The following is a 26964-nucleotide window of genomic DNA, read 5'->3' as shown; positions in this document are numbered from 1 at the left end:
AAAATCTCCAGGCTTATCAAGTGATTTACAATCATTTGGTAGAAATACTAAGCACAATTATTCTCCCATTTTCAATATGTGCATTGAGATTGAGGCCATTTATAAGACATGAGAGGTCACTCAGCAAAGTTACAGCAAAGCACTAACTCATAAGGTTTTGCCTCTTGGTCTAAGACCTTCATTTTTCTTAAAATTTTCTGTTTAAATTTAAATTTGTCTTCAAAAAAACAAGACTGTAGTCCTTAGAAAATGACCCTTCTTGATTTGTCAAGGGCTACTAGTGGGAAGGCCTATTGGATGTATTAAAAACTAATTACTTGGGCTTCCCTGGTGGCGCAGTGGTTGAGAGTCCGCCTGCTGATGCAGGGGACATGGGTTCGTGCTCCGGTCTGGGAAGATCCTACATGCTGCGGAGCGGCTGGGCCCGTGAGCCATGGCCGCTGAGCCTGCGCGTCTGGAGCCTGTGCATCTGGAGCCTGTGCTCCACAACGGGAGAGGCCACAACAGTGAGAGGCCCGCGTAGCGCAAAAAAAAAAAACAACCAATTACTTAAATTCAGTTTAAAGAATATTTTGATAGGAGAATTTAGGTGAACAGAATTTCCAAGTAGTTGTCTATGATTATTTATTTTCGTATGAAATAATAAAAAGGACAGTAGACTCAGTCGTCTGATAATCGCCCTGTGATGATACAAGGTGCCTGTTCATTTAACTCTGTGCCTCAGTTACCTCCTTTATAAAATTGTAAAATGGTGAAAATATCAGCCATGACTATCGTGAAGCATTGAAAACTAAAAATAAGATGTGTAGGGGAGTATAAATATAAGATAGTCATTCAATCTGATTTTCTTTACTAGTGTCTAAACACTTAAGAGCAAAGAACACATCCACGCATGTGCATGTATGTGCACGTGTGGAGGGGGGAGATGACGTGTATGTATGTGTGCGTGCATGTGCGTGCATGCATATTTAAGGCTGTGCATTCTTTGGGTGCCGAGTACAGTGTATTGTTATTTTATTCATTAGTTTGTCTCTCTTAAATGAGCACATTGATCTAACCATGTGTTTCCTTAGCATGGCCTAAAAATACTGATTTTTTTTTCCATCTGCCTTTTCATTACGTTGTCCTACGTGTCCCATTTACTGTAGCCACTGCGCAATTACTTGACCTTTACTTAAAGAGGCTCTACACTGTCATGACACCTTGAACTTGCTCTTGATATTTACTCTGTCTTAAATAACTTATTTATCCCCTCCTTGAAGTCCTATTCACACTTGAAGGATGGGCTCGTCAAATCTTTTTTGACCACATGACACAGAATTAATCTCTCCCTCTATTATATTTCCACTGTATCTTCTGGGATTATCTATTCTAGCATTTAGCAGTTTGTTTTCATTATGAGTTTACATCTCTGTTTCCTCAGCCAGAATGAATGTACTATCATGATTCATTTGAGTGTTTCCATAGTCCCAAAGACAGTGCTTGCAACACAGCAGAGATATAGTTAATATATTTTGAATGAATAATAACTGAATGAATTAGACTCTCAGCCTTTGGAACTCCCATGAGAAGCAACATTAAATAGGAAAGTATGCCAGCTTCAAACTGGAATTATCTCAGTTCATGTCCAGCCTCTATCACTTACTGCCACATGGTTTCAAGTTACTTAACCATTCTATGTCCCCATTGACATGATTGTACAAAGGGCATAAAGACAGACTTAAGTCACTGCGTCACTGTGAGGGTAAAATCATAGCTCACATAGATATGTGCGGTGCCTAGACCGTTTCCAGGTCTAGAGTAAATGCAAAAAAAAGCATTAACAAGTATTAATAAGAGTGGTACTTAGCTTCTCACATTTAAAGGGCAATGGGGGTGAAGTAAATGATCCCAGTAGTGCCATACTCTTTCAAGTATATTCTAACAACTTAAATAATCAGATTAATTTTATTTAGCTAAGTTCCTCTAAAATTATTAAACTATGTTTATTATATAATTATATTTGATCCTTATTATTTGTAGAGTCTATATGTGCAAACTCACCTACCTGCTAAAATTTATTTGTGTCCCAAAATCAATACCCACAGTATCTTTACAGTCATTTGCAGACTTGTGCACATGTGGAACAGTGAAAACTTTGAGTCTCCAGGAGCACACGTTTGCAGCTGAGGCTGAACAAGGAGATGCTCTGTTTTCTTGTTTCAGTTCTCATATTGTAACTAAGTGTCCCTTTTGTGGTCAAATAAATGCCCAAATAAAATACCACATTTTTTGCCCTCCCCCCCGTTTTTTCTTTGCTTTCTGTTGGCAATTTTGCTGTTTAAAATGGTTCCCAAGTGTAGAGCTCAAGCGTTGTCTCGTGTTCCTAAGTGCAAAAAAACTGTGATGTACCTTAAGGAGAAATACATATATTAAATAAAGTCCATTCAGACATACATTATAGTACGGTTGGCCATGAGTTCAATGTTAATGAGTCAACAGTGATATTAAGTAAGGTGCCTTTAAACAGGAACATGTATGAAACAAGGTGATGTATTGATGAGTTTACAAAAATGTTGTGACCAAAGTCTCACAAGAACCTAAACCTGTATTTTCCCTGGGAACAATATTACAATACTCCCAAATTCAGTGTTTGCAGTGCCTTTACAGAAAATAACTACTGCAAATTATGAGAATTGACTAGAGTTGGCATGTCCTTTGAAATGTTTTAAAATGCTGAGCAAATAACTGTGCCTTTAGATGATTTCTTAAATCCTTTTACAGAAATTTAATCATTTGTAGAGCTAGCTAATTTGTAGCAGATCTGGAAGAAGGGTTTCAAAACCCGGTCTCCCTGGAGAACATTGCTCTGCCTCTGCTATACCCACATAATTGAAACAATGTCAAAGTGGCCTTGGGTTGTGGGCTAAGAGCTCAGAAGTCCATTCCTTGACATTGTGTTCAGCCTCTTTCTGACAGTCATTTATTTCTCAACTGTTCTCAAAAGAACAACTCTGTGTGTTTATTTTTTAAAAATGAATGTAAAATTTCATCAAAGTATTAGTATTCATATATATATATATATATATATATATATATTTTTTTTTTTTTTTTTTTTTTTTTTTTTTTTTTTGCTGTACGCGGGCCTCTCACTGCTGTGGCCTCTCCCGTTGCAGAGCACAGGCTCCGGACGCGCAGGCTCAGCGGCCATGGCTCACGGGCCCAGCCGCGCCGCGGCATTCGGGATCCTCCCGGACCGGCGCACGAACCCGTGTCCCCTGCATCAGCAGGCGGACCCTCAACCACTGCGCCACCAGGGAAGCCCTCATTGCCTATTTTAAAGCCCTCAATCACATTCTGAAGTACTGGGGATTAGGATATCAATATATGAATTTGGGGTTTTGGAGGGCAGGGGGCAAAATTCAGCCCATAGCAATGTGTTTTGACAATTGTATCCACCCATGTGACAGACATGAACTAAGATGCAGTTTTATTACCCAAAAAGTCTCTTTGTACCCATATCCAATCAATCCTCCAGTGAAGTTGCCGTAGGCAACTACTTTTCTGATTTGTATTACTGTAGATTAGTTGTATCTATTCTTGAATTTCTCATATCAATGGAATTATGCAGTATGTACTTTTTTGAGTCTGGTGTCTTGTCAAATCCAATCTTACATCTTATTGCTATTTTCCGCACTATCTTCCGAGAATTCCGTATTTCTCTTTCTGATTTGGATCTCTGTTGGATTTCAAATCTTTTTCTTCCTTAGTTTGCACTCTCATTTTCCTTGCGCATACCATCATTAACCTCCTGATAAAGGGTACACAGATGGATATCTTTGAGGCCACTCATATCTGAAATACCCCTATACTTATAGTTATGCAAGTGTATGTTCTTATGCTTGTGTTATAGTTTCCTCATACATCATAATTTATTTGGCTTGGCATGAAATTCTAGGTTTAAGTGTTTTCAAACATTAAACGTTTTTGAGAAATCTGATGTTATTCTTATTCCCGATTATGTTTTATGTACCCCTTTTCTTCTTTTTTTTTTTTCTTCATTCTGGAAGCTTTTGGATCGTCCTTCCCCCATGAGGCTCTAGTGTTTCACATAATATGCTTTAATGTGGTTCTTTTCATTTATTATGTTAGATATTCCATCATCCCTTTCAGAATGGGCTCTCAAGTTTTCCAGTTCTGCAAAGTTTTTATTGGGGAGGAAGATTTTTTTGTTTTTTGTTTTGATTTGTTTTGTTTTTTCTAATTTACTGTCTTTTATTTTTCCTGTTCCTTCATTCTCTCATCTTACTATTTGGGTGTCAAAAATTATGGACTAAACCTCTGATTTCTTATCTTTTCTCTCCAATTTCCTTTGATTACCTTTTTTCCCCCAATGAATTTTGGAAGGTGTCTATTAATTTATCTTTGAATCTATCTATTGAATATTTAATTTGTGCAACCAAATTATACATGTCATAAGCTTTTTCAAAATCTTTTATTTTTCTTGTATTTTATCCTATTTATGGATGCAGTAGCTTCTCTTTGATTATTAGGGTATTAATGACAGTTCTTTGGATCCTTTATCCTTACACTAATGCTGTTTCCTTCAAGTGCCATTATGCTCTTATGTGTTTTTCTCTCTGTATGTTATGGCGAAGGCTTTGTTTTCAATGTCTGATAGTCTTAAATTACCAGTTTACATAAAAATGCAGTACTAAAAAGGTGATTATGAAGTGCAAACTCTAGTGCATGAGTGGAGGTTATAAAGTGGTCTCCTCACGGTTGGGGGATTGATCAGGAACCTATCTGTTCTTTTCTCTTATTCTTTTAAATTTTGTCTAGAGAACAATTATCTGATATTCTGGCTGGGAAGTGTACACCTGGTTGCCATTGCTCTGGGTATCAGATGAAGGAAGAAGACTTGAGTGTCTTATGTCATTGACTTAACAACCCTTGCCCTCATCTCTGTTCTCTCCTGTGCCTGGTGTCCCTGAATCTGTGGCTTCTGTTTCAGTATCCCTGGAGAATGAAGCTTCCAGCTACTCCAAGATCAGGGAGTGTTAGCAGACTGGTTTTGCAGAATGTGATAGGACTTTCAATCCATCTTCTGTCTCAGAAACATAACTGTCCTGCTTTGTAAGGTATTTAGGAAGTAACAGTTTCTAGTCTTCCCTGAATTTGGTCCTGCCAATCACCTTGTTTTCATTAATATCTCTTAAGGAGGTACTTAGGTTTCATCTCTCTCCTTTGGCTCAGTCACACTTTTCCTCATTTGCACCTTCAAAAAATTTGTTAACCTCCCTCATTCACTAGAGTCCTATTAATCTATTCCTTATAGGTTTATACCATTTAGAATATTTTACTGTCATTTTAGTGACATTTACAAAGGAGAGATGATAATGCATGTAATCAACCAAATGAATTGTGTAAATTTGTCAAAATCAGACATATAGTTGTAAGAATGGATTTAATTTGGTTCTAAGGGGTAATCCCTAACACTTCTTGCATCTCTGCCTTATTTGCACTTATGTTTGTGTCAATTCTTTTTTTTTTTTTTACATCTTTATTGGAGTATAATTGCTTTACAATGGTGTGTTAGTTTCTGCTTTATAACAAAGTGAATCAGTTATACGTATACATATGTTCCCATATCTCTTCCCTCTTGCGCCCACCCTCCCTATCCCACCCCTCTAGGTGGTCACAATTCTTTGACCCTATCCTGTTGTCCTTCCTTTCTCCAATCTTTTAATTTACGTCTGTTATTTTACAGAGTATCAAAGTAAGCTGGCTGCCTCCTCCACCAGGAACACAAAATGGATTTATTACCGGCTATAAAATTCGACACAGAAAGACAACCCGCAGGGGTGAGGTGGAAACACTGGAGCCAAACAACCTCTGGTACCTGTTCACAGGTCAGTGTTCACGTGGTGGGGTCTTGGAAGGTTTTGATGAATTAAATGCCTCAGCATCAACATATTTTTTGCTGGTAAACAACTTAACCATTTTTTTCCTGTTAAATGGCATGTGCTGGTCTGAACGAGAATAACCTCTACATTTTTAACTTGATATTCCCTGTAATGCTTTCACTACATATTTTGCTTCTGGATCATCATCTTAATAAACATATCATTGAATTTTTATCCATATTAGTTTCTTAGTATTATTGGTTCAACAACTTCTGTTGTCAAATAATTTTTAAAAGTTTAATAACTTTTTTTTTTTTTTTTTTGTGGTACACGGGCCTCTCACTGTTGTGGCCTCTCCCGTTGCGGAGCACAGGCTCCGGAAGCGCAGGCTCAGCGGCCATGGCTCACGGGCCCAGCCGCTCTGCGGCATGTGGGATCCTCCCAGACCGGGGCATGAACCCGTGTCCCCTGCATCGGCAGGCGGACTCTCAACCACTGCGCCACCAGGGAAGCCCTGTTTAATAACATTTAAAAGTCGTGTAGTCAAATGGTTCCAAGTTTAAGTCATTTTGAGCCCTGTTCCCTCAAAGTCCAGGAGTGAGAATGAAGTTAGAAAATGGAGAGAGGGGTAGTTTGGGTAATAAAGAGAACAAGTCTACTTTCCGTAAATAAAAAAGTAAATTCACTTACATAGCAATGTTGGTGGAACTCATAGTGGGTCAAAATTCTCTCTGAAAACTGGACCCAGTTTCCATGTAGTACTTAGATATATTTTTTTTATTTTATAAGATTAATAATCATATATTTCCTTTAACTATTGGAACCATTAATACATGTCAGTCCAGTTCCTGGAAAACAGAGACTGAGTCAGGCTTTCAAGTTAATGCATTTGGGGTGCAAGCCCAGGAAAGCAAGAGTGAAGGAACAAGGAAAATGAGCCAGGGAGGAAAATAAATCAGATAATGATGACGTATTATTGAGCTGGCCCCAAGTTTAGAGCAAACCCACAGCTTGCTTGGCCTTGGTAGGGTATCACTAGAGAAGCTAATTTAACTGCTGTGGCCCACAGAGGATGGCTGGATAGGAAGCGTGAGCAGTTCCTCTCTTGTCTATCATTGGTCAAAGTAAGCCCACCAATAGGTTGTTAACTGTTTTGTACCTCCTGCCGGCCCCCTGGGAAGCCGGAACTTCTGGTAAATGTACAAACATGGAATTCTCTCCTTTTCCTCAGCACTTTATGTGGTGATGGCTTGGTCTAGGGTGGAAGCAGCACTTGGGGCTGTGTAGTACCAAAGAGAGCATGAACTAAGGGTTTGGAAAGCAAAGCGTATAGCGGTGGCTCATGGCAAAAACTGGCGGGTCAAGTTGAGCATATGGGTCACGGCACATAAACTGGCTGCATGACAACATGCAAATTAAAAATCATAACTTACAGAAAATGGATAACTATCATCGCAGATGAGAATAAAGGAAAGTAACTCCTTATTTATTCCTTTCTCTGTATGAGGTACTCAGTAAATTTCCATCTGAAATCATAAAACACACAATTTAAGCTACTTGCTCAGCCTACAATATGAGACTTGATAGAAAGCTGGTTTTTCCTTTTAGGTTTTGCCTCTTATGCCTATAAAATGTTAATGTGATTGTGAGAGTGCTTCCAAAATAGATTACCAAAAAATTACATTACTTGTTTTATATCTGGACAGAATCTCCTAGGAAGGTATTATTAAGTCTAAGCGGAACTTATGGCACTCTACCATTCCATTTAAAAAGCTTAAGGAAAGCCAAGATCCTGTCTTTTTCCTGGATAAAATGATGGGAAGAAGGTAAAAATATTGAAGTGAGGCATGTTTGCTCACTGGAATATTTGGTACAACATGTACATAGTTTACTTTAAAATAAATCACCAAAATTGACAATTCTTGCTTTAAAAATTTTAGTATAATTCCTAAGAGTTAATATTTGAATAGAAGAAGAGGCTCTAAGAATAATTTAATCCAAACCTTGTATTTTAATAGATACTGGCATGTGAAGCCCTGAAACTTCTTTTAATCATTGCTTTTCCTTCTCAAATGAAGAATATTAAAAATATAAAATAAACTTCTTTTTTATAAAATAATTAAAATATGAGCATTCCAATAGAAAAACTAAGGACTGGATATTCCATTTACAGAACTATAAATAGCCAACAAGTGTAATAAAATGTTCAATCTCATTAGCAGAGAAATGCAAATTAAAACAAAATTGAGTTAGCATTTTCCTTTGATTAAAGTAATAAAGATAAAAATGAATGATGATACACTGTTTTGGAAAGTGTACAAAAGAAACATGAACTCTCATATACTACTTGTGGGACAGAAAGTTTCTAGAATCTTTCTGGAAAGCAATGTGGAGATTTCTGTTATATACAGATGTATGTGTGTGTATGTGTGTGTATTCATAAATGTATGAGTCAAGTTTCCAACTTCTAGGAGTTTGTTCCAATTCAGCAGACATATTTTTTTGCAAAGTTTTGAACTAAAAACATGTTCATTGCACCGTTACTTTAATAGCAAATAACAAGAAAAAAAAAGACCCTAAGTATCTAACTGTAGGCAGTTAACTAGAAAATTCGGACACAATCATATCAAGGAATACTGTATATCTATTGAGAATACTGTAACGTAAACATGTTAAATTACATGTTAAATATTTAAAGCATGTTAAGTGAATAACTCAGTTTTAAATCAGTATTAAGCATGAGTCCATATTTATAAACCAAAAAATCCGTAAGAAAATATTTAGAATAATATGTTCTAAATATCAAAATATTAATAGTGATTATTGCTTACTTTTGTAACAATAAAATATGCATTTTAACTGCATATGTACAGTGAAAAACAAATAAAATGTCAAGACTCTGATGTTATAACTTTTGATTACCAAAATTGAAGATTTCCTACCACTGACTTTAACTGTATGCCCATTGAACAACTAAGAAGGGACTGGTCAAGAAAATAAATGAAGAATGACCTTACTGATATGAATTGTTTAGTATTTATGGGTTTTTTGCCAAATGGAATTTAACACATTCAGCTTAATATAATCAAGCCAAAATTTTGACTCTCTAAATATACAAATTTTAGGATTTTCTTTCGACGAAAAGCAAAATTGTTTAAAAAGATAACTATATAGAGCAGCAAGTTTTAGCCTTTTTACTATCAAAGATGCTATATTAGTCCTAGGGGGGTCGTAACAAATTACCACAAATGTGGTGGCTTAAAAGAACAGATTTTTTTTCAGTTCAGGAGAAACCAGAAATCTGAAATTAAGGTGTCTGCAGGATTGGTTTCTTCTGGAGACTCTGAGAGAAAATGTCCTATGTTTGTCTTCTAACCTCTGATGGTTGCTGGCAGTCCTTGACATTCCTTAGCTTATAGATGCATCTCTCAGATCTCTGCCTCCATCTCTGCATCACTTCCTCCGTGTGTCTCTACGTCTCTCTTCTTATAAAGACACCATTCGTTGGGTATAGACTGTAATAATCCAGGATGATTCCATCTCAAGGTCCTAAAGTAATTATATCTGTTAAGACCATATTTCCAGGAAAGGCTATGTTTGGATGTTCCAAGTATACTGTATTCTACTCACTAGACACCTTTCATTACTTTTCCTCTCAAGGACAATCATTTTGAATTATACCCTCTAATGAAACTTTAGTTATCCAAAAATAAACAATTCAGCCTTATATCTTTATTCCTCTAAAATATATGTGGCAATTAACCCTTCTAATCAGCATAGGATAACCTATCTTCACTCTGGTTTAATATCATTCCAGTCAAAAGCAAAGAAATAGGATGAATTAATTAGCTTGTTATTGAAATGATGCACAAATGCCCCTTCCCATCTTTATAGATTTGTAGGAATCTGGACTCCAAACTTGAAACCTTTATTCAGAATGTTCCTTCTTCATTTCAATTGTTATAAAATGAATTTGAGAGTGCAAACATAATCTGAGCAGTTATACTTGTAACTGTACTTGATATGTATTGCAAAAAAGTCACACAGCCTCATTTTTAATTTGAAATAGAGAATTACAAACACCCAGAGGATAGCCTCATACTCTTAAAACATTAAAAACAAGCTTTGCAAAGCCTCTGCCTTCCTCTCCCCAGTTCTGTGTCCTGGCTTTAGTAATGCATGTTGCATTCCTAGATGTAGTGGGAATGTCTTTCAGGCTACAAAGCATTGAGGAATCAGGAAGTACTACACACTGGTTGATTGGCTGTGGTTTTGACTTGTCCCCAGGATATATTTAGTAACTTACCCACTTTGTAGTAAGCGGAAGTAATTGATTTTCTATATGACTCTTCAGCACTTTAAAATGTACAGGATTTGCCCCCATGTTTTCAATACCTGTAAAGTATATGGATATGTTGATTTGGCTGTTAGAAAATTGAAAATGCCAGAATGCTTCCTTTGGATGGTGTAAATATTCAGATGTAGAGACTCAAATATTGTTTTTTACAGTCTTCTATTTGTTAGGCAGTTGTTTTTTGTTGTGTGTGTTTTTTTTACTAGGATAATGAGACATCTGCAATAACAAAGTAATTCAGAGTTATAACAAGGAGTTTAAATCACTGCTATCAATTTTATTGTGGGAACCCAAGTCAACTAAATTTTAAAGTGCTGTTTTTAATTTTTGAGTGCTCTTCAGAGAAGGTTGTTTGGAACTGAATTTAAGAGTTTTCTTATGCTTCACGACCAATATAAAAATAAATATAGTGGTAAACAGTCATTGGTGTTTTATGGACTGAAAAATTGAAATAATGGCACAGCAATTTTATAACAAGGTTAGCATTAGGGGAATAAAGGGAAGTTATATTGTTTGGATAATACATCATCTGTTGACCATAAGTTTTAAGAAACTAGAAAAGAACTGAAGAATTACAGAGTTTGAAGGCACTTATTACTGGGGATAGAAACAGGCAGAAGACAATCTGCTTTTAAAAATAGAATTTTTTACAGCTAAGAAAAGCATTGCTACCTATACCTTACTTCTTTTAGAATAAAGTTGTACTTAGAAGCAGCTAGGCACACACACACATGCGCGCACACACACACACACACACACACATGCACACATTGAGATTGAACTATACGTCCCTGACAAACAGAACAGGAAACACACAATTCATCGCATCCAAAGCCCTTTTTTTTTTTATAGAAGAGGTAACTGAAGTCAGAAGAATGACATTTCTAGGATGTACCATTAGTTAATGGTATAGATTCCAACTAGATCACAGACGTTCTGATTCCTAGTTATGTGCTCCTTGTACTATACAGTGTTGTCATCTTTAGCTCACTTTACTGTGAGTGACTCTGGCCGTTGTGTCAATCTGTAAAAAAGCATTGATATAAACAATTTTAACATTTGTAACAATAATAACAGCAATAGCAACTTTGACAACAGCTCTATGCTGGAAACAGTATGGAGGTTCCTCAAAAAGTTAAAAACAGAACTGCCAATGAACCACCAATCCCACTTCTGGGTACATATCCAAAAGAATTGAAATCAAGATCTCAAAGAGATAGCTGCATTCCCACATTCATTGCAACGTTGTTCGCAAGAGCCAAGGTAGAGAAACAACCCAGATTTCCATCGACAGACAAATGGATGAAGAAACTGTGGTATATACATACAACGGAATATTATTCAGCTTTAAAATAGAAAACAAAACCTTGCCATTTGCTGCAACATGGGTGGACTGGGAGATATTATGCTAAGTGAAATGTCAGTCCCAGAAGGGCAGATACATGATTCCGCATATATGAGGTATCTAAAATAGTCAAACTTTTGGAAACCGAGAATAGAATGGTGGTTGCCAGGGGAGAGGGAGAGGGGGAAATGGGCAGTTGTTCAACGGGTATAAAATGACAGTTATACAAGATGAATAAGTTCTAGAGATCTGCTGTACAACAAGTACCTATAATTAACAGTACTGTATCGTGCACCTAACAATTTGTTTAGAAGTCATCTCATGCCAAGAATTCTTAACATTAAAAAATAATAATAAAAGCAAGAGGACAAAAGAGTCTTTTGAAGGTGATAGATAGGTTTATTACCTTGATTGTGGTGATGGTATCATAATGTATACATATGTCCAAACTCATTAAAATATATACATTAAAAATGTGCAATTTGGGGCATATTAAGTATACCTTGATATAGCTGAAAAAATATCCATGATAAGAAAATAGAACTGTATCTATTTTAAAATTTAATCTTTATAATAATTTTTTATTCATATACACATTTTATTGTTGAGAAATCTTAGGCAAAGAAAGAGGGCTAGTAAGTTTTTCAAGGTCATGCAGCTATTAAGTGGTGCAGCAAAAACTTAAGTCTAATTCTGCCTGAATTGAAAACCTATACTCTTAACTCTTAAACTATAGGTAATATGATGTTGACCATAAGCAATGACTATGTGGTTGTGTGAGTATGTAAAGGGATAGTGAAATAATGCAGGGATGGAAAGGGATATCTATTGAATAATAAAAATTGAGGATTAACTTTGTAACTAGAGGAACTGAGTAACTTTAGAAGAGATTAAGTCAAAACTTTCCTACCAATTTATTTTTGAAATACTGTTTAATATTTCCATTAGCCCAACTCAGGAAACACATCTCAGATAACAGCTTTGAGAAATACATACACAAAACAGCTTTTGATTACATGCTGGTTTCCTTCTATCCCATCTCCAATGAATGACTGAATGAATGAATGCATGCATCCATCCATCCATCAATGGAATGTTTCAAGTGAGAAAATAATCTGCAAATGTTAGTTATCTTTATGTCTATTAAATGCCTAATTTAATAAATTATTTTTGAAAGCAGTTTGTCATTTGATTCTCAAAAGAATACTCTAAGGTAGAAATGCAGGTATTATTACCTAATAACTGTATATGAGAAACTGAGATTAAAAGAGCTCTCAGAACATCTAAAACTTGTCTGGCCAGCTACCCCTCACAGCAAAAATGCAGGAACATTTGAAAGCTAGAATTCAGGGTAATGAACTGACTGACTCTGAAAAGCCAAAATTTCTGGTTTTGCTTATCACTGCATCCTCCACTTATCTAGACTAGAAGAGGGTCACAGGTTTAATTCTGTTGCTAAAAGTCTGGTACAGAAAGCACTGAATTTAGAATCAGAAGGCTTGGGTAAAGATATCTTGAAAGTGGAATTTAATTTTTTTTTTTAATCCCACTGTGTAAAACTCAGATTTATCTGTAGGTAATACTATAGTAAAGCAGATTCAATGCAATCTAAAGAAGAACTTTTATTAACAAGCAAAACTGTTGGAGTGGATTCCATCCCTTGGTGAATTTCTTATTCCAAAAGTATCCATGCTTTATTTACAGGACCACTTAGTTGGATGTACAGTGTTAGATGGGCCGTTTGACTAGACATTATGATCTCTTTTAATATTGGACTGTTATATATATCTTTAAATATTTTCTTATACTTAATCTAGAATTTCTGGGTGTTATTAGTGAGATTCCACAGCAACACTCTAGAATAAATTCCAAAAGTTTTAAAATTTAAGCTAAAATATAATATTTCAAAAGTTAACAGGATTTTCAGGTTGACCTAGGTACTACTCTATATAGAGTATTAAAGCTTCACTACTGATATCATAGAGAGAAAGATACGAAAAGCTACGCTACTGTATATGGTTAGAAGGGATATTCTGATAAGTAGCTTGGTGGGGTACCAGGTGAGGCCTCATAGGGGAAACACGTAGTGGTTGGTCTTTTAACTGCCTTCTAATTGTTACTTCAAGTTATTATTCAAGATATTAATAGGCTTTTGTTTTACTCAAAACTGAATTAATGATACTGACAGAGCCTAAACTCAACATATGTAAATTGAAATTTGGCAAAATTATAAGAAGAAATTTGCATATCTACTTTATAGTGAGATATTTTAATTAACTTATGTTAAAAATTGATAGATTCTGCATGAGAAACACCACTTGATTTAAAGTCAAATGAATGGAACAGACTATACGGCATTCAGAAAGATTTCCATTTACAGTCAAAATATTGCATGTAAGAGAATGGTATGTCAGTCAAGGTCTGACCAAAGAAACAGAATCAGTGGAGATATATACTAAGAGATTTATTGCAAGCAGTTGACTTAATTGACTATGATGGCTGGCTGGGCAATTCCGAAATCCACAGGGCAGGCCATCAGGAAAGATAGCTGCAGGTGAAATTTCTTCTTCAGGGAAGCCTCAGTCTGCACTTCAGTCCCTTCACCTGACTGAATCCGGCCCACCCAGATTATCTAGGATAATATCCCTTATGTAAAAGCAACTGAATATGGACTTTAGTCGTATCTACAAAATACCTTCCCAGCAACACTGAGTGTTTGATTGAATAACTGGGGACTTTACCTTAGCTAAGTTGACACATAAAACTGACCATCACACAAAGTATTTCAAATCAGTCACTGGAGGTGGTACTGAATAATTGTCCATCCATTTCAAAGAAAAATGAAGTTAAATTTCCCCTTACTGTAAAAGAGTATATTCTTGATGGACTTAAACTATTTGAGGTGAGACCACTATGAAAGTCATGAGCTGTAATGATTGCAATAATTTGGTAAACATTTCTTCCTAGAGTTCTCTCCCTGTGAGATTTTGTTTTTTGGTTTTCTTTAAAGATTTAATTTTATTTATTTTTGGCTGTGTTGGGTCTTCATTGCTGCACGCGGGCTTTCTCTAGCTGTGGCGAGCGGGGGCTGCTCTTTGTTGCATTGTGCAGGCTTCTTCTTGAGGTGGCTTCTCTTGTTGCAGAGCATGGGCTCTAGGCAGACAGGCTTCAGTAATTGTGGCACATGGGCCCAGTAGTTATCTGTCACGGGCTCTAGAGCGCAGGCTCAGTAGTTGCGGCGCACAGGCGTAGTTGCGGCGCACAGGCTTAGCTGCTCCGTGGCATGTGGGATCTTCCCGGACCAGGGCTCAAACCTGTGTCCGCTGTATTGGCAGGCGGATTCTTAACCACTGCGCCACCAGGGAAGTCCCTCCCTGTGAGTTTTTAATTTCCCGGAAGAGCCTCTGTAATCCCTCTGCCTCAGGAATCAACAACAGCACCTATGAAGGGTGAAAAATGTTAACAAGTATCAGATCAATGCCGTGTTAACTAAGGGACAAGTCAAAGTGAGCACAAGCCTACTTAAGGCACCACAAAGGGTTTATGTTCAAAAGCATCCGTTCACCACCTTGCTGATGGTGTTGGATATTGTATTGTAGTCTAATATTTCCTTTGTGCTAAGACTTGCTTTAGTGGATCTTTCAACAGTTGTTTTGTGTCTGTGCCTTCCCTGTGTCAGGCACTGTAGTGGCTCTATGGATATACAATTAAAACACTGATGATAACAAGACAACAGCACCAAAACTATTCTCAGTCCATGCCTTCCAGTCTATTTTAGAAAATTAGAAGCCTCTTAAGAGGACAGCATTTTGTGTGGGTGAGTTTATCAAACTGTCTTCTCTAACAGTACTTAGTGTTTCGCCAAAAGCCTACTTTCGGTTTTAAGGTTCATTGGATTCCCTGGCAAAATAACCACTCATCTCACACAAATAAACAGCTTCAATCAATCTTTAATAGAAGGTGATTTAATTTAATTTCAATATACAGTCATTAGAAGGGATTATATCAATTTCAATCTACAATTATTGGAAGGAAAGGAATAAGAATATTAACAAAGTATATAATAGAGCATACCTCACCGAATTGGGCCGACACCGACTTCCAGATCCAAGCAGCAGCAGCTGGGAAGTCCTGAGTAACAGCAATCTGGAGCCCCAATTGGGGAAGGGTCCCAGGCAGTGCGGCCACCGCATGGGTGAGACTTCACGTTGCAGTTCTGGGGGTTCCCGCTTATAATCCCAGGCCGCAAACTCATATCATCAGTTTGCGTGCAGAAATGCAGCTCTGGATTCACTTTAACAGTGCTGTTGTTTTCACCGTGGTGGGGGTCACAGGATTTTTCAGACCCCGGGGGACAGGCCAGGTCCCCAGGGCTCAAGAAATTCCAAGACCCATTCCCTCTCTTATAGTAAACGCCGTTTGATTTGCTAGCAGCAATTGTTAGGTAAGTAGGCAGGCGCGCAGTCCAGGTAGGGTCACAGGTTGGTCAGAGGCCAACTTCTGTCTCTGAAGCCTGAACAAGACTATTTTACTAGCTTCCCCAACAACTAGTTATTGAAGACAACTGCCCTTCGACATTAACAAGTCCATTCTAACCATCATGTAAAACACCATCTCCTATTAACAGTAAGTTAGAATTCTTCTCAGTACCAAGATTTACTCATCTTCCTATGCAAAAATATACAAGTACATAACTTTGTACTTGATAGAAGCATCATTTCTCTAATAGCTTTATTTATGACTTTTCCTTGGCTCCAAATGTTCATGGCATTTCAAATTAATGGAAAAAACAGAGAGGTGTTATTTTTTATCAGTGTTGTTCAACTCATTGAGGTTTAAGAACTTCTCAGTTTAAACTGAGTCCTCAATGTCTCAAAAAAATCATATTTTGACAAGCATCATGTGTTTTACAATAATTTTTCATGTTAATGAGCAACATTGAGATTCAGTTAAAAGGAAAAGTGTTTACATTAAAAATTTACACCTATCACACTCATGATACACAGGGCCTCTCTTGTCTACCTATACTCTCTGTGTACTGGAAAATCAGCTCTAAGGTCATCACTGTGTCCTATAATGTATGTCCAAATTATCATAGAGTTAGACTTTCTTCATGCTCTAGTATGGAAGCTAATGCAAAACGAACTACGTCTTGTGATGTTTTCGAGAGACAAAGACCTAGTTTTCCTGCTGAAGTACAGTGGCTTTGGAGTTTTCTTTCTTGGCCCAAAGGGAACATAATCACTGACTTTGAATGAATGATGGAGCATAAATTTTTAGACTGACTCTTCTTGATTTATAGGCAGGCCTCTTCTGAACTGTGAGGAAAAATGATCCTTGCTATTTTTGATTATTTCTTCATCGTTCATATTTTATATTCTGCCTCTGCCCTGAGGCTGTTTTCAGGGTTACATTTTTGTAAACTGGAAAAAATAAATGAGGATATATGAAAAATAATTTGATTTCTTGCTGTAATCTTCCAACCCTTTTGGCTAAAATAATAATTACCACAACAATCACAAACAATGTAAAGCATGTCTACTATTGTTAAAATTTTGCTAAAACGTTTAAAACCCACCAGAAATACTTGTTTTCAGTAAGTTTTTTCTTCTGGGGAAAATTCTTTCACAGGACTGGAGAAAGGAAGTCAGTACAGTTTTCAAGTGTCAGCCATGACAGTCAATGGCACTGGACCACCTTCCAACTGGTACACAGCAGAGACTCCGGAGAATGATCTCGATGGTAAGACCTTTCCCCAATCACTGTCACTCTGATTTCTGTCTTCTTTGTTAGTTCAGCTTCAAAGGATACCTTAAAAAAATTGATAAACTTCAACATTGGGGATATTTATTCTTCTTAAATTTTTAGATGCAAAACAAAAACAAAACAAAGCGAAAATGCTGAATGAATACAGAGTCTTCAGCAATGCCATATAAATATAAATCAATAATAGTCTTCATAACAAATTACTTTTTTTTTCAAAATAATTTGAAATGATCTTTTTACTATTTATTTTACTTTGAATAATTGACCTTAACCATTTTCTTCACAGGAATGGCTGCAATTTCTGATAATAATCAGAAAACATAATTACTTTATATAGCTTCTCTGGCTCTTTTATGGTACTTCTGCAAAACAGCAAATATGTATTTTTGACACGCTTATGATATGGTCATTAATATTTGACACTTATTTTTTTGTATAAAAGACAATCTGCCTTATTTGCTTAATTGATAGTTGTCTGAGATACTTGTGGATGAGATATTGAGATTCATATAAAAGTCACATGTCACTACATTAAATATAACAATATCTTCAAAATTATCAGTTGAGAAATACTTCTTGAAATAAAAAGCATCATGACTAAATACAAAAATACAATTCAAGAGAAAGGGTTAATGGAAGCAACAAAAAAAGTGAATAATAAAAATAAACAGAAATATAACTAATATAAATAACAAAGCAAAAATATACTCTAGAGAATTAGAGTTACAAATGAGCAAAGTAGAAATTAATAAAAATGAAAGATACTTGAAAAGAGGTAAGTTATGATCAGTAAACTTAAAGCTAGGTGATTCAAACTGGGGCAAAGAAAAAAGTAGCTGAAAGAATAAACACATGTGTATTGAAAATGTGGTGACTCAAGATGGCTGCCTATATAACCAGCAATGGAATTCACTTCTTCTTCACTAATAGACCTGAAAATATTCAAGTTACTGGAAGGTGAAAATTCTGTATCTCTTTCTTTTCCTCTCCTTTTTCTCTCTCCCTCTCTTCTCTCCATCACCATTCCTCAAATCCATTCTCCCTTTCTCTTCCTTAAACTCCTTCTTTTAATTTTCTTCCTTTTTGATCTTTCCCTTCTTCCCTTTCTAAAGAACTCACTGCCATACATGATTTTAATATAGTCACAGATTTGGGTTTACAACATGATTATGGTGGCAGTAAAACAATCAACATACACTATTTCCACAGTAATGATAATCACTGCCATGTGATAGCACATTAATTCAAAGAAAAGTTATAGAAAATTTGCTAAACATCAGGCATTGTGCCTAGCTCTGAGGATATAATAATAAGAAAGACATGATTTTTTTTCCTTGTGGAGCTTAGAAAGACAAACATTCTAAGTGAAGTCATAGGAAATTACCATTGTTATAATACAAACCTGGTTGAATATTGGCCATATCCTATTGTTCAACATAGGATGGATGGCTAAATAGAAAGATAGGAAGATAGATAGATAGGCAAAGAGATGTAGAGAAGATTTACATCTGAATGAAACCTGAAGGATGAACAAGAATTAGCTATGCAAAAACATATATTAGAAATTGAGGAGGAGAAGTAGAGGGTAAGGTAAATGCATGTTTGAAGTCAAGATAGATCATGGTGCTGCTAGGGACCCAAAATAAAAACCATCAAGGCTGAAACACAGAGATGGCATGCAGTTACTTTTGCAAGACAGGCATGTTCTAAATCTGGCAAGACCAAATTAAGGATTTTGAACTTTGTCCTAAGAATCTCATTAAAGCCATAACCCGCTTTATCCTAAGCAAGTCATGAAATAATTTTTTAAAATACTGACAATTATGTTTGCATTTTGAAGAGACTAGTCTGGCTAAAGCACAAAAAATGTTTTAGAAGTAGACAGACATGGGCCAACTCAGTTAGGACAACCCTAGAGTAAACCCTAAAATAAAGTAACTTGGGGCTTAGAAACTGTTATTTAACTTGTCTTAGATAAGGTAAATGGAGAAGTGGCGCTACACAAATTCACACTTTGCAAAACATACACCCTTCATTAATAGGTTAGGGAACTTGAATTCGTGTAATCATTTATTCAACATGTAATTTTTCTTGAAAAATTTTATATACCAGGCATTATTTTAGGTACTAGGGGCAAAGCAATAAACAAAGTCCCTACTCTCAAAGAGTATAAATTTTATTGAGGTAGAGATAGATAGTGATAAATTATCAGAAGAAAACAAAGTGTGGTAGAAGGAATAACAAATGATTCGGGAGTACTCTTTTATATAGGGGATTGCGAAGATTTCTCATATTAGGAAAATATAGCACAGACTTTGAGAAAGCGAGGGAGACAGCCATGCAAATAGGTCAGACAAGAGCCCTTGGTTCAGAAGGAATACCAAGAAGAGACCATCCAGAAATTGAAGCCCAGTTGGTGGTTGAAGTATGACAAGGAGGCCAGGATAGCTGGGCCTAAAGTCATGAGGACATGATCTGTCTTATTTAAACAATAAAAGGATGGTTAGGATATGCTGTAGGAATACTTCATTTTTCTATTTTACTTGAGAAATAACTTTTAAAGTTTATATACTTGTGTTTTATACTCTCATCTATACATGTGGGGTATATATTGTTATCCTTACTTTTAAAGAACAGTAACTTAAGCTAAGAAAATTAAACCAACTTGATTCAGTCACTCTGCTGGTAACTGTGGAGCTGACACTTAAGACCGGGTTGGGTGAGTCAATGCCCAGTACAGGTTATCAAAGCAAAGTCCCCATGAATCCTTTGGAACTGACCCAATGACAATAAAAACACAGTGATTCAAGGCAAAAGATTCTAAGAAATGAGGTCATATCATTTACCCAAACTTAAGGGACTCTATCTCTTACCGGAAGGAGTGAAAATAAATGGAGTGGAGGTGCTGAAGTTCCTATAGAATATGCAGGATGAATGGGACGCTCCACTTGACTTATGTGTTCTTTCTCCTCACTCTGAAAGACTCACATTGTAAGTAGAACCAAAATGTAAAAATCACAGCTTCTGGGATGGCACAAAGCTTCCACTTAACTGCATTCTTTTCATATCTATGTGATCTAAGTAGAATCCGTTTCATACATCTATTCTAATCAAGAACCTCTATGCCGAGCTCATGAATAGTGTCTTAATAAATGCTGTTTCACTGGATGTTTGAACTATACCATGTTTTTAGCTTAATAATATCTCTCTTCTGCATGCAGCCTCCCTCCTGACTTTTTTCCTTATTTGAGTATTGATTAAGCAGTTATGATGTGCCAAGTAAACAGGGAGTACAAATGTGAAAAATGAACAGCTCTCTTGAGGCACTAACAGATACTGGCTGCAATGATTGAACAGGCATCATGAAAACAAATAGTACTTAAACTAGAAACTTCAGGGAAAGGGGACTGATGGCTAGGATTACAGGGAAGGGTGTGTAGGACAGCATAGTAGACATTTTTCAAAGTGAATACCTTAAGAAAAATCATTTCTACCACTATTTGTTCAGAATTCATCCTCCCTCATCCAAATGGTACTCCTTTAGCAGCTGGTTAACACATTTCAGTACATTTCAAATACTGCCTCTTCTCTCATTCTTGCACTTCTTCATTCGGATTATAATTGTTTACACAGTTCTTGTCCTTGATCATAAGATGCGCATCAGTAATCTGACAAAAGGTAAATGAAAAATTAATAGAAGAAACCTAGTACAGTTCATACTTCTTGCACATAATGCTGTTATAGTTTATGATTTAAGATAGTATACATTTAAAACGTAATGGAAACTAATAGCCATTTCAGGGTATTTAACTATAGGAGCGTGGGACAGATGTGTTTCACTTGCTTTGTAAAGCACTGATTTTACTCACTGTACTAAATTAATAGGACCAGACATATTTGGTCCTAAGGCTTTCTCAATTTCTGGACCCCGTGATCTCTTTTCACTGAGCAACTCCCTGAAACTGATTTCAATTCCTCTTCCTTCCTCCTGTTTTTTTTTTTCTTTTGACTACATCATTCAAATAGTAGAAAGTATAACCCTTGATACGAATTAATATTCGGGTGAATGGACAAGCTCAGAAGTGGTCACTAGTAGCGCCAAGAGAATACTCAGCCTGATGGCTTGCTCTCTTTCTATATGGAAATATAGAAATAATATAGAATATAGAATCTATAGGATAAATATATACATATATTTAAGCTATGGAAGTTTTCTTTAAATATTCATCTCATTTTAACTTATTCAAGTAAATGTTTAAATTATAAAATGAGACTTAGATGACTTCTACCAGAGCTTTCATAGCTAAGCATTCCGAAGTCAGATTTCCATATAGAATGGCTTTGATTTCCTTTACGTTTTCGGATAAGGAGGAAGCAATCCTTTTGAAAACCACTTGAAATGGGAGGCATTCTTTGCTGTAGCCAGAGAAATCTACATTGGCTGGGAAACCCAGTGTTGGCCCTTCTAGGTGCATAGTGTTGCATAACTTTCTCCCTTTGCCTTTAAGTCACCTTGTGAACTCAGAAGGTGTGATCTACTCATTAGGGTGGTAATGGTAACTCTGAGCCTTGCAAGTCAGCTAAACAGAAGCAGCGGTTTGTACAGATAGCTGAAAGCAATGAAAGTAATTCCCTCTCCTTCCGTGACTTCTGTAGCTTCTCTTGCCTTCTCTGTTTGATTTAAGCAGTGTGAAGATCTACAGTAACTTGGAGAAATACTCCAGTTCCTTATGGATTACCCTTTTAATTAGGATGTTTTGTTAAAGTAATTACAGAGCCAAACCTCACTGTTTGTTCAGGGTTCCCTGAAAGCATGTTTGCTATTACTAACAGCTGGGAAGTTTTAAAATATTTATTTTGTGCCTCAAAATTTCAGCTTAAAAAAACAAAATCATTAGAATTCCCCGAAGTTCTTATGTAAATGTCTTGCATAAGGATATGAAGGAATTTATGAGGAAGTTCGGCACGGCATCCTCCAGGAAATTGAGGTTGGACATCCATTTGTGCTGCTTTAAAAAAAAAATTAAAGTGAACAGGTAGAAATTGTTATACAAATCAATAATGATATAATTTAAAATTAAACCTCTACCCTAAAATGGAGGAGCTTGGCTAGCAAAAATCAGCAATGCAGAGACTCCTGAAAATACAAGAGTGATGTAAGCAAAAACTGTGAATCTAAGAAGAGGTTCTAATTTCCTGACCCCAGGAAATAGATAATTAACCCTATTAGCCTGTTCGGTAATGGTAAAGTGGAATTACTGCAAATTCATTTCATTTGAGAAGTGAACCATGAAAAAACTTCTGCCTTTTGGAATCTGCATGATATGTGATACTCCCTGGGCATATGGCTTTGAGAAGGAACACATTAAAGTTTATTTTAAGAATAATGGTAAAATCTAAGATGATGACTCCACCCAGAAAGAAGAAACATTGCATATTAAAAATGTCATATTCATTCAAAAAATAGACTCTGACAAGTGGGAAATCTCTAGGCAGAAGAAGGAGAAATGAGAAAAATAAGTTTTTGACTCACTGAAATAAATTGAAGAATAGAAAAAAAGAAAGGAAGAAGGAGAGAAAGAAGGAAGGAAGGAAGGAGAAAATAATACATGGAAGAGTTGTGGTAGGCTGAATAATGGCCCCCCAAAATGTCCACATCCTAATCCCTGGGGTCTGTGAGTGAGAGACTTTGCAGATGTGATTAAATTAAGGTTTGTGAGACAGGCGATTATCCTGGATTTTCTGGGTGGACCCAATGTATTCAAAAGTGTTCTTGGAAGAGGGAGGGAGGAAGCTCAGAATGACAGGAGGTGTGACAGCAGAATCAGGTTGGAGTGCCGTGGGGCGTGAGCCAAGGAAGTTCGAAAAAAGCAAGAAAACACATGGCCCCTCAGAGCCTCAAGAAAGAGTCATTAGGCCCTGCTGATACCTTGATTTTAGCTCACTGAAACAGATTGGAGTTCTGACCTCCACAAAGGTCACATAATACATTTATGCTGTTTTAAGCCACTAAGCTTCTGGTAAGTTAACACACCAAGTATAGTAGCAATAGGAAACTAATACAACTGCCAGAAGAAAAAAAAAATTTTTTTTGTTTGTGTCATTTCAATCATTGACAAAGATTAAGTATAATTATACCAAAATAAAATTTGTTTAAAATAAGATAAACCAGTCTGTGTTTTCTTTTGGTTTCATGTTAACATCATTTGAGGCCAAAAGGTATGAAAAAAATGAGCAGTAAACTTGAAATAGAAAGTAGGACAAGAAAAGGGAAAAATAATATTATTTTTATTGGGGGGAATGTAAATTGATACACCCACTATGGAGAACAGTATGGAGGTTCCTTAAAAAACTAAAAATAGAATTACCATGTGGTCCAACAATCTCACTATTGGACATATACCCAGAGAAAACCATAATTCAAAAAGACACACGCAGGCTTCCCTGGTGGCGCAGTGGTTGAGGGTCTGCTTGCCAATGCAGGGGACGCGGGTTCGTGCCCCGGTCCGGGAAGATCCCACATGCCGCAGAGCAGCTGGGCCCGTGAGCCATGGCCGCTGAGCCTGCTCATCCGGAGCACCTCCGGAGCCTGTGCTCCGCAACGGGAGAGGCCACAACAGTGAGAGGCCCGCGTACAGCCAAAAAAAAAAAAAAAAAAATAGACCCATGCACCCCAATGTTCATTGCAGCACTATTTACAATAGACAGGTCATGGAAGCAACCTAAATTCCCATCAACACACAAATGGATAAAGAAGATGTGTCACATATATACAATGGAATATTACTCAACCATAAAAAGGAACGAAATTGGGTCATTTGTTGAGACGTGGATGGATCTAGAGACTGTCATACAGAGTGAAGTAAGTCAGAAAGAGAGAAACAAATATCATATATTAAAGCATGTATGTGGAACCTAAAAAAATGGTACAGATGAACCGGCTTGCAGGGCAGAAGTTGAGACACAGATGTAGAGAAGAAACATATGGACACCAAGGGCAAAGAGCCGTGGGGGGGTGGGAATGGTGGTTGATGATTTGGGTGATTGGGATTCACATGTATACACTGATGTGCATAAAATTGATGACTAATAAGAACCTGCTGTATAAAAAAAATAAAAATTAAAAAAAAAGAACTGCCCTACTCCCATCATAACCAGTTAAAAAAAAAAGGAAAAAGGAAGGAATATAGAAGATTTACTTGGACATAACTGAAATATTCACACAATTAGAAAATCATATTTTTTTTCCCTAAACATCCAAAGAACATTTAGTGTTTGCCTATAAAGAAATGGATTTAAAGTTCTTGGATCATACTAAACACATTCATTGATCACCATGTAGTTAAACTAATAGTTAATAATAATATGATACCCAATATATATTTGCAAATATAAAACATACTTCTAAATAATTCTTTGGTCCAAAAGAAATTATGTTACATCTCGAATGTAACTTTTTTTTTTTTTTTTTTTTTTTGCGGTATGTGGGCCTCTCACTGTTGTGGCCTCTCCCGTTGCGGAGCACAGGCTCCGGACGCGCAGGCTCAGCGGCCATGGCTCACGGGCCTAGCTGCTCCGCAGCATGTGGGATCTTCCCAGACCAGGGCACGAACCCGTGTCCCCTGCTTCGGCAGGCGGACTCTCAACCACTGCACTGCCAGGAAAGCCCTCGAATGTAACTTTTAACACCTAAAATCTAGGCAACATCGTTTACTTGTATACCCTTTAGATTAAAAATATTAGGTACAGTTTTATAAAATTGATTTTTAAATTTTAACAAATACAGAAATTATTTTCATTTGACTATTTCTTTTGATAAAAACATGCTTTTAAAATGCATCTAAGTAGATGTACCAATTTGAGGGTAAAGAGTGGGGGGGGTTATACCATTGATCTTGCAAATGTGATCATCTGGAGATATAAAGATGTTAGTATGAGATTTTATGCACAGTGGAATGTAGGTGGCATGTTGTGAAAAAGGATTTCTTTCACATGGGCTTTTGATAGGAAATCCAGGATATTTTGCATTGCTGATTGACAAATAGGCTCATGGGATAAGGTTAGGCCAGTGGTACAGCAGCCAAGTCATCATGAAGTTGAAGAATACAGCCCCTTACTCTCATTCAAGTGGAATTCACCTTACATATAAGAAATGTTGCCAGCAAAGCCAAAACTGGATTTTGAAAGGAATTTAAAATCTGCTTTAGTTCTTCAGCGAGTGGTTGTTCAAAATCTCAGAGCTCCACTATACAAAGCATGGTACAGATTATTTAGACTTCAATAAATGTTCAAGGAAATTCCAAATCCTTTCCTTGGCTGTAGCAAACTTTTTAATGCTCTCATGAAATGTTTGATTCCCTGTGACTTGATTGACTTTTTCTAAGTGTAATGGAATGGATAAAATTGTGGACTCTGAAGTCTTAGTAACTAGGTTTGAATCCTGCTCCACTCACTATACAATCTTGGGCAAGGAGCTAAACTTCCCTGAGTTTTCTCATCTACATGTAGAGTAACAACAATACCAACACATTTTTGTGAAAATTAACTATGATAATGGTAGTAAAATACTCAGCAGCATGTCTGATATATATCAAACACTCAACAAATGCTTATTGATATTGTTTGTTTTGATAAATTAGATCTCAAACCTTGACAGCAATATGAAATACTAATATCATTGTCTTATGAAGCTTCTTCTTGTTCATGATCATAAAGCCTTGTCTGCATTAAGAGATTAGATGTGTTCCCTTCTGATACAAAAGCAGGACATACATTCAGCACATCTTAAAAGCCACCATCTAATTAAGGAATAATTTAAAGGGGTGTTGTCATATAATTTTATCAATAGATGCAGGAGGGCGTTTTGTAAATTTAGACAGTTATTACCAATCTTTTAAAAACTCATGTTAACATAGGAATATAAAGAAACTTTCAAAATATTATTGTAAAAAGCATTATTGGGGCTTCCCTGGTGGCGCAGTGGTTGAGAGTCCGCCTGCCGATTCAGGGGACGCGGGTTCGTGCCCCGGTCCGGGAAGATCCCACATGCCACGGAGCATCTGGGCCCGCGAGCCATGGCCGCTGAGCCTGCGCATCCGGAGCCTGTGCTCCACAACGGGAGAGGCCACAACAGTGAAAGGCCCACGTCCCGCCAAAAAAAAAAAAAAAAAAAAATTATTGTAAAAATGTAAGCATTCTGCTACATGGTAAAATACTAACTCCTTTGGCTTTAAGATCCAAACAAGCTAAGGAAGCTTCCTATTTCTACTATTTCTGTTATTCAACAGAGTGTAGAGGTTTTGGTAAAAACAAAAACAAAAAAACTTAAAAAGCCGTAACATTTTATTACAGAGGGAAAGAATTGATTTTTATAAATGGTGTGACTGCATATTTGGAAATTTTAAGAAACTACACTGAAAACCTATTAGAACCAATAAGAAAATGTAATGTAGTAGGTTTCAATATATATGTATATATATATATATATACACACACACACACACAAACATACATACACAAAAGTAGCTTTTTATTACACTATCAATAATTAGTTTAAATATTAAAAAGAAAAGAAATGCACTCATACAGCAACCTAAAGTAAATCTAAGACTAAA

At 36.5% G+C, this 26964-nt stretch overlaps 1 protein-coding gene across 1 annotated transcript in view; it reads left to right on the top strand.

Moving 5' to 3' along the window:
• The window catches only part of LOC125961282 (netrin receptor DCC-like), a 292487-nt gene that overhangs the window by 253602 nt on the left and 11921 nt on the right, over positions 1 to 26964 (top strand). Inside the window, exons 8-9 of the mRNA XM_049698140.1 lie at positions 5750 to 5891; positions 17216 to 17326. Of these exons, the coding sequence (XP_049554097.1) occupies positions 5750 to 5891; positions 17216 to 17326 (253 nt within the window). The remainder of the gene's footprint in view (positions 1 to 5749; positions 5892 to 17215; positions 17327 to 26964) is intronic.

This window comes from Orcinus orca, chromosome 15, assembly GCF_937001465.1.
Source record: "Orcinus orca chromosome 15, mOrcOrc1.1, whole genome shotgun sequence".
NCBI lineage: Eukaryota > Metazoa > Chordata > Mammalia > Artiodactyla > Delphinidae > Orcinus > Orcinus orca.
This window is presented reverse-complemented; position numbering and strand designations above follow the sequence as displayed.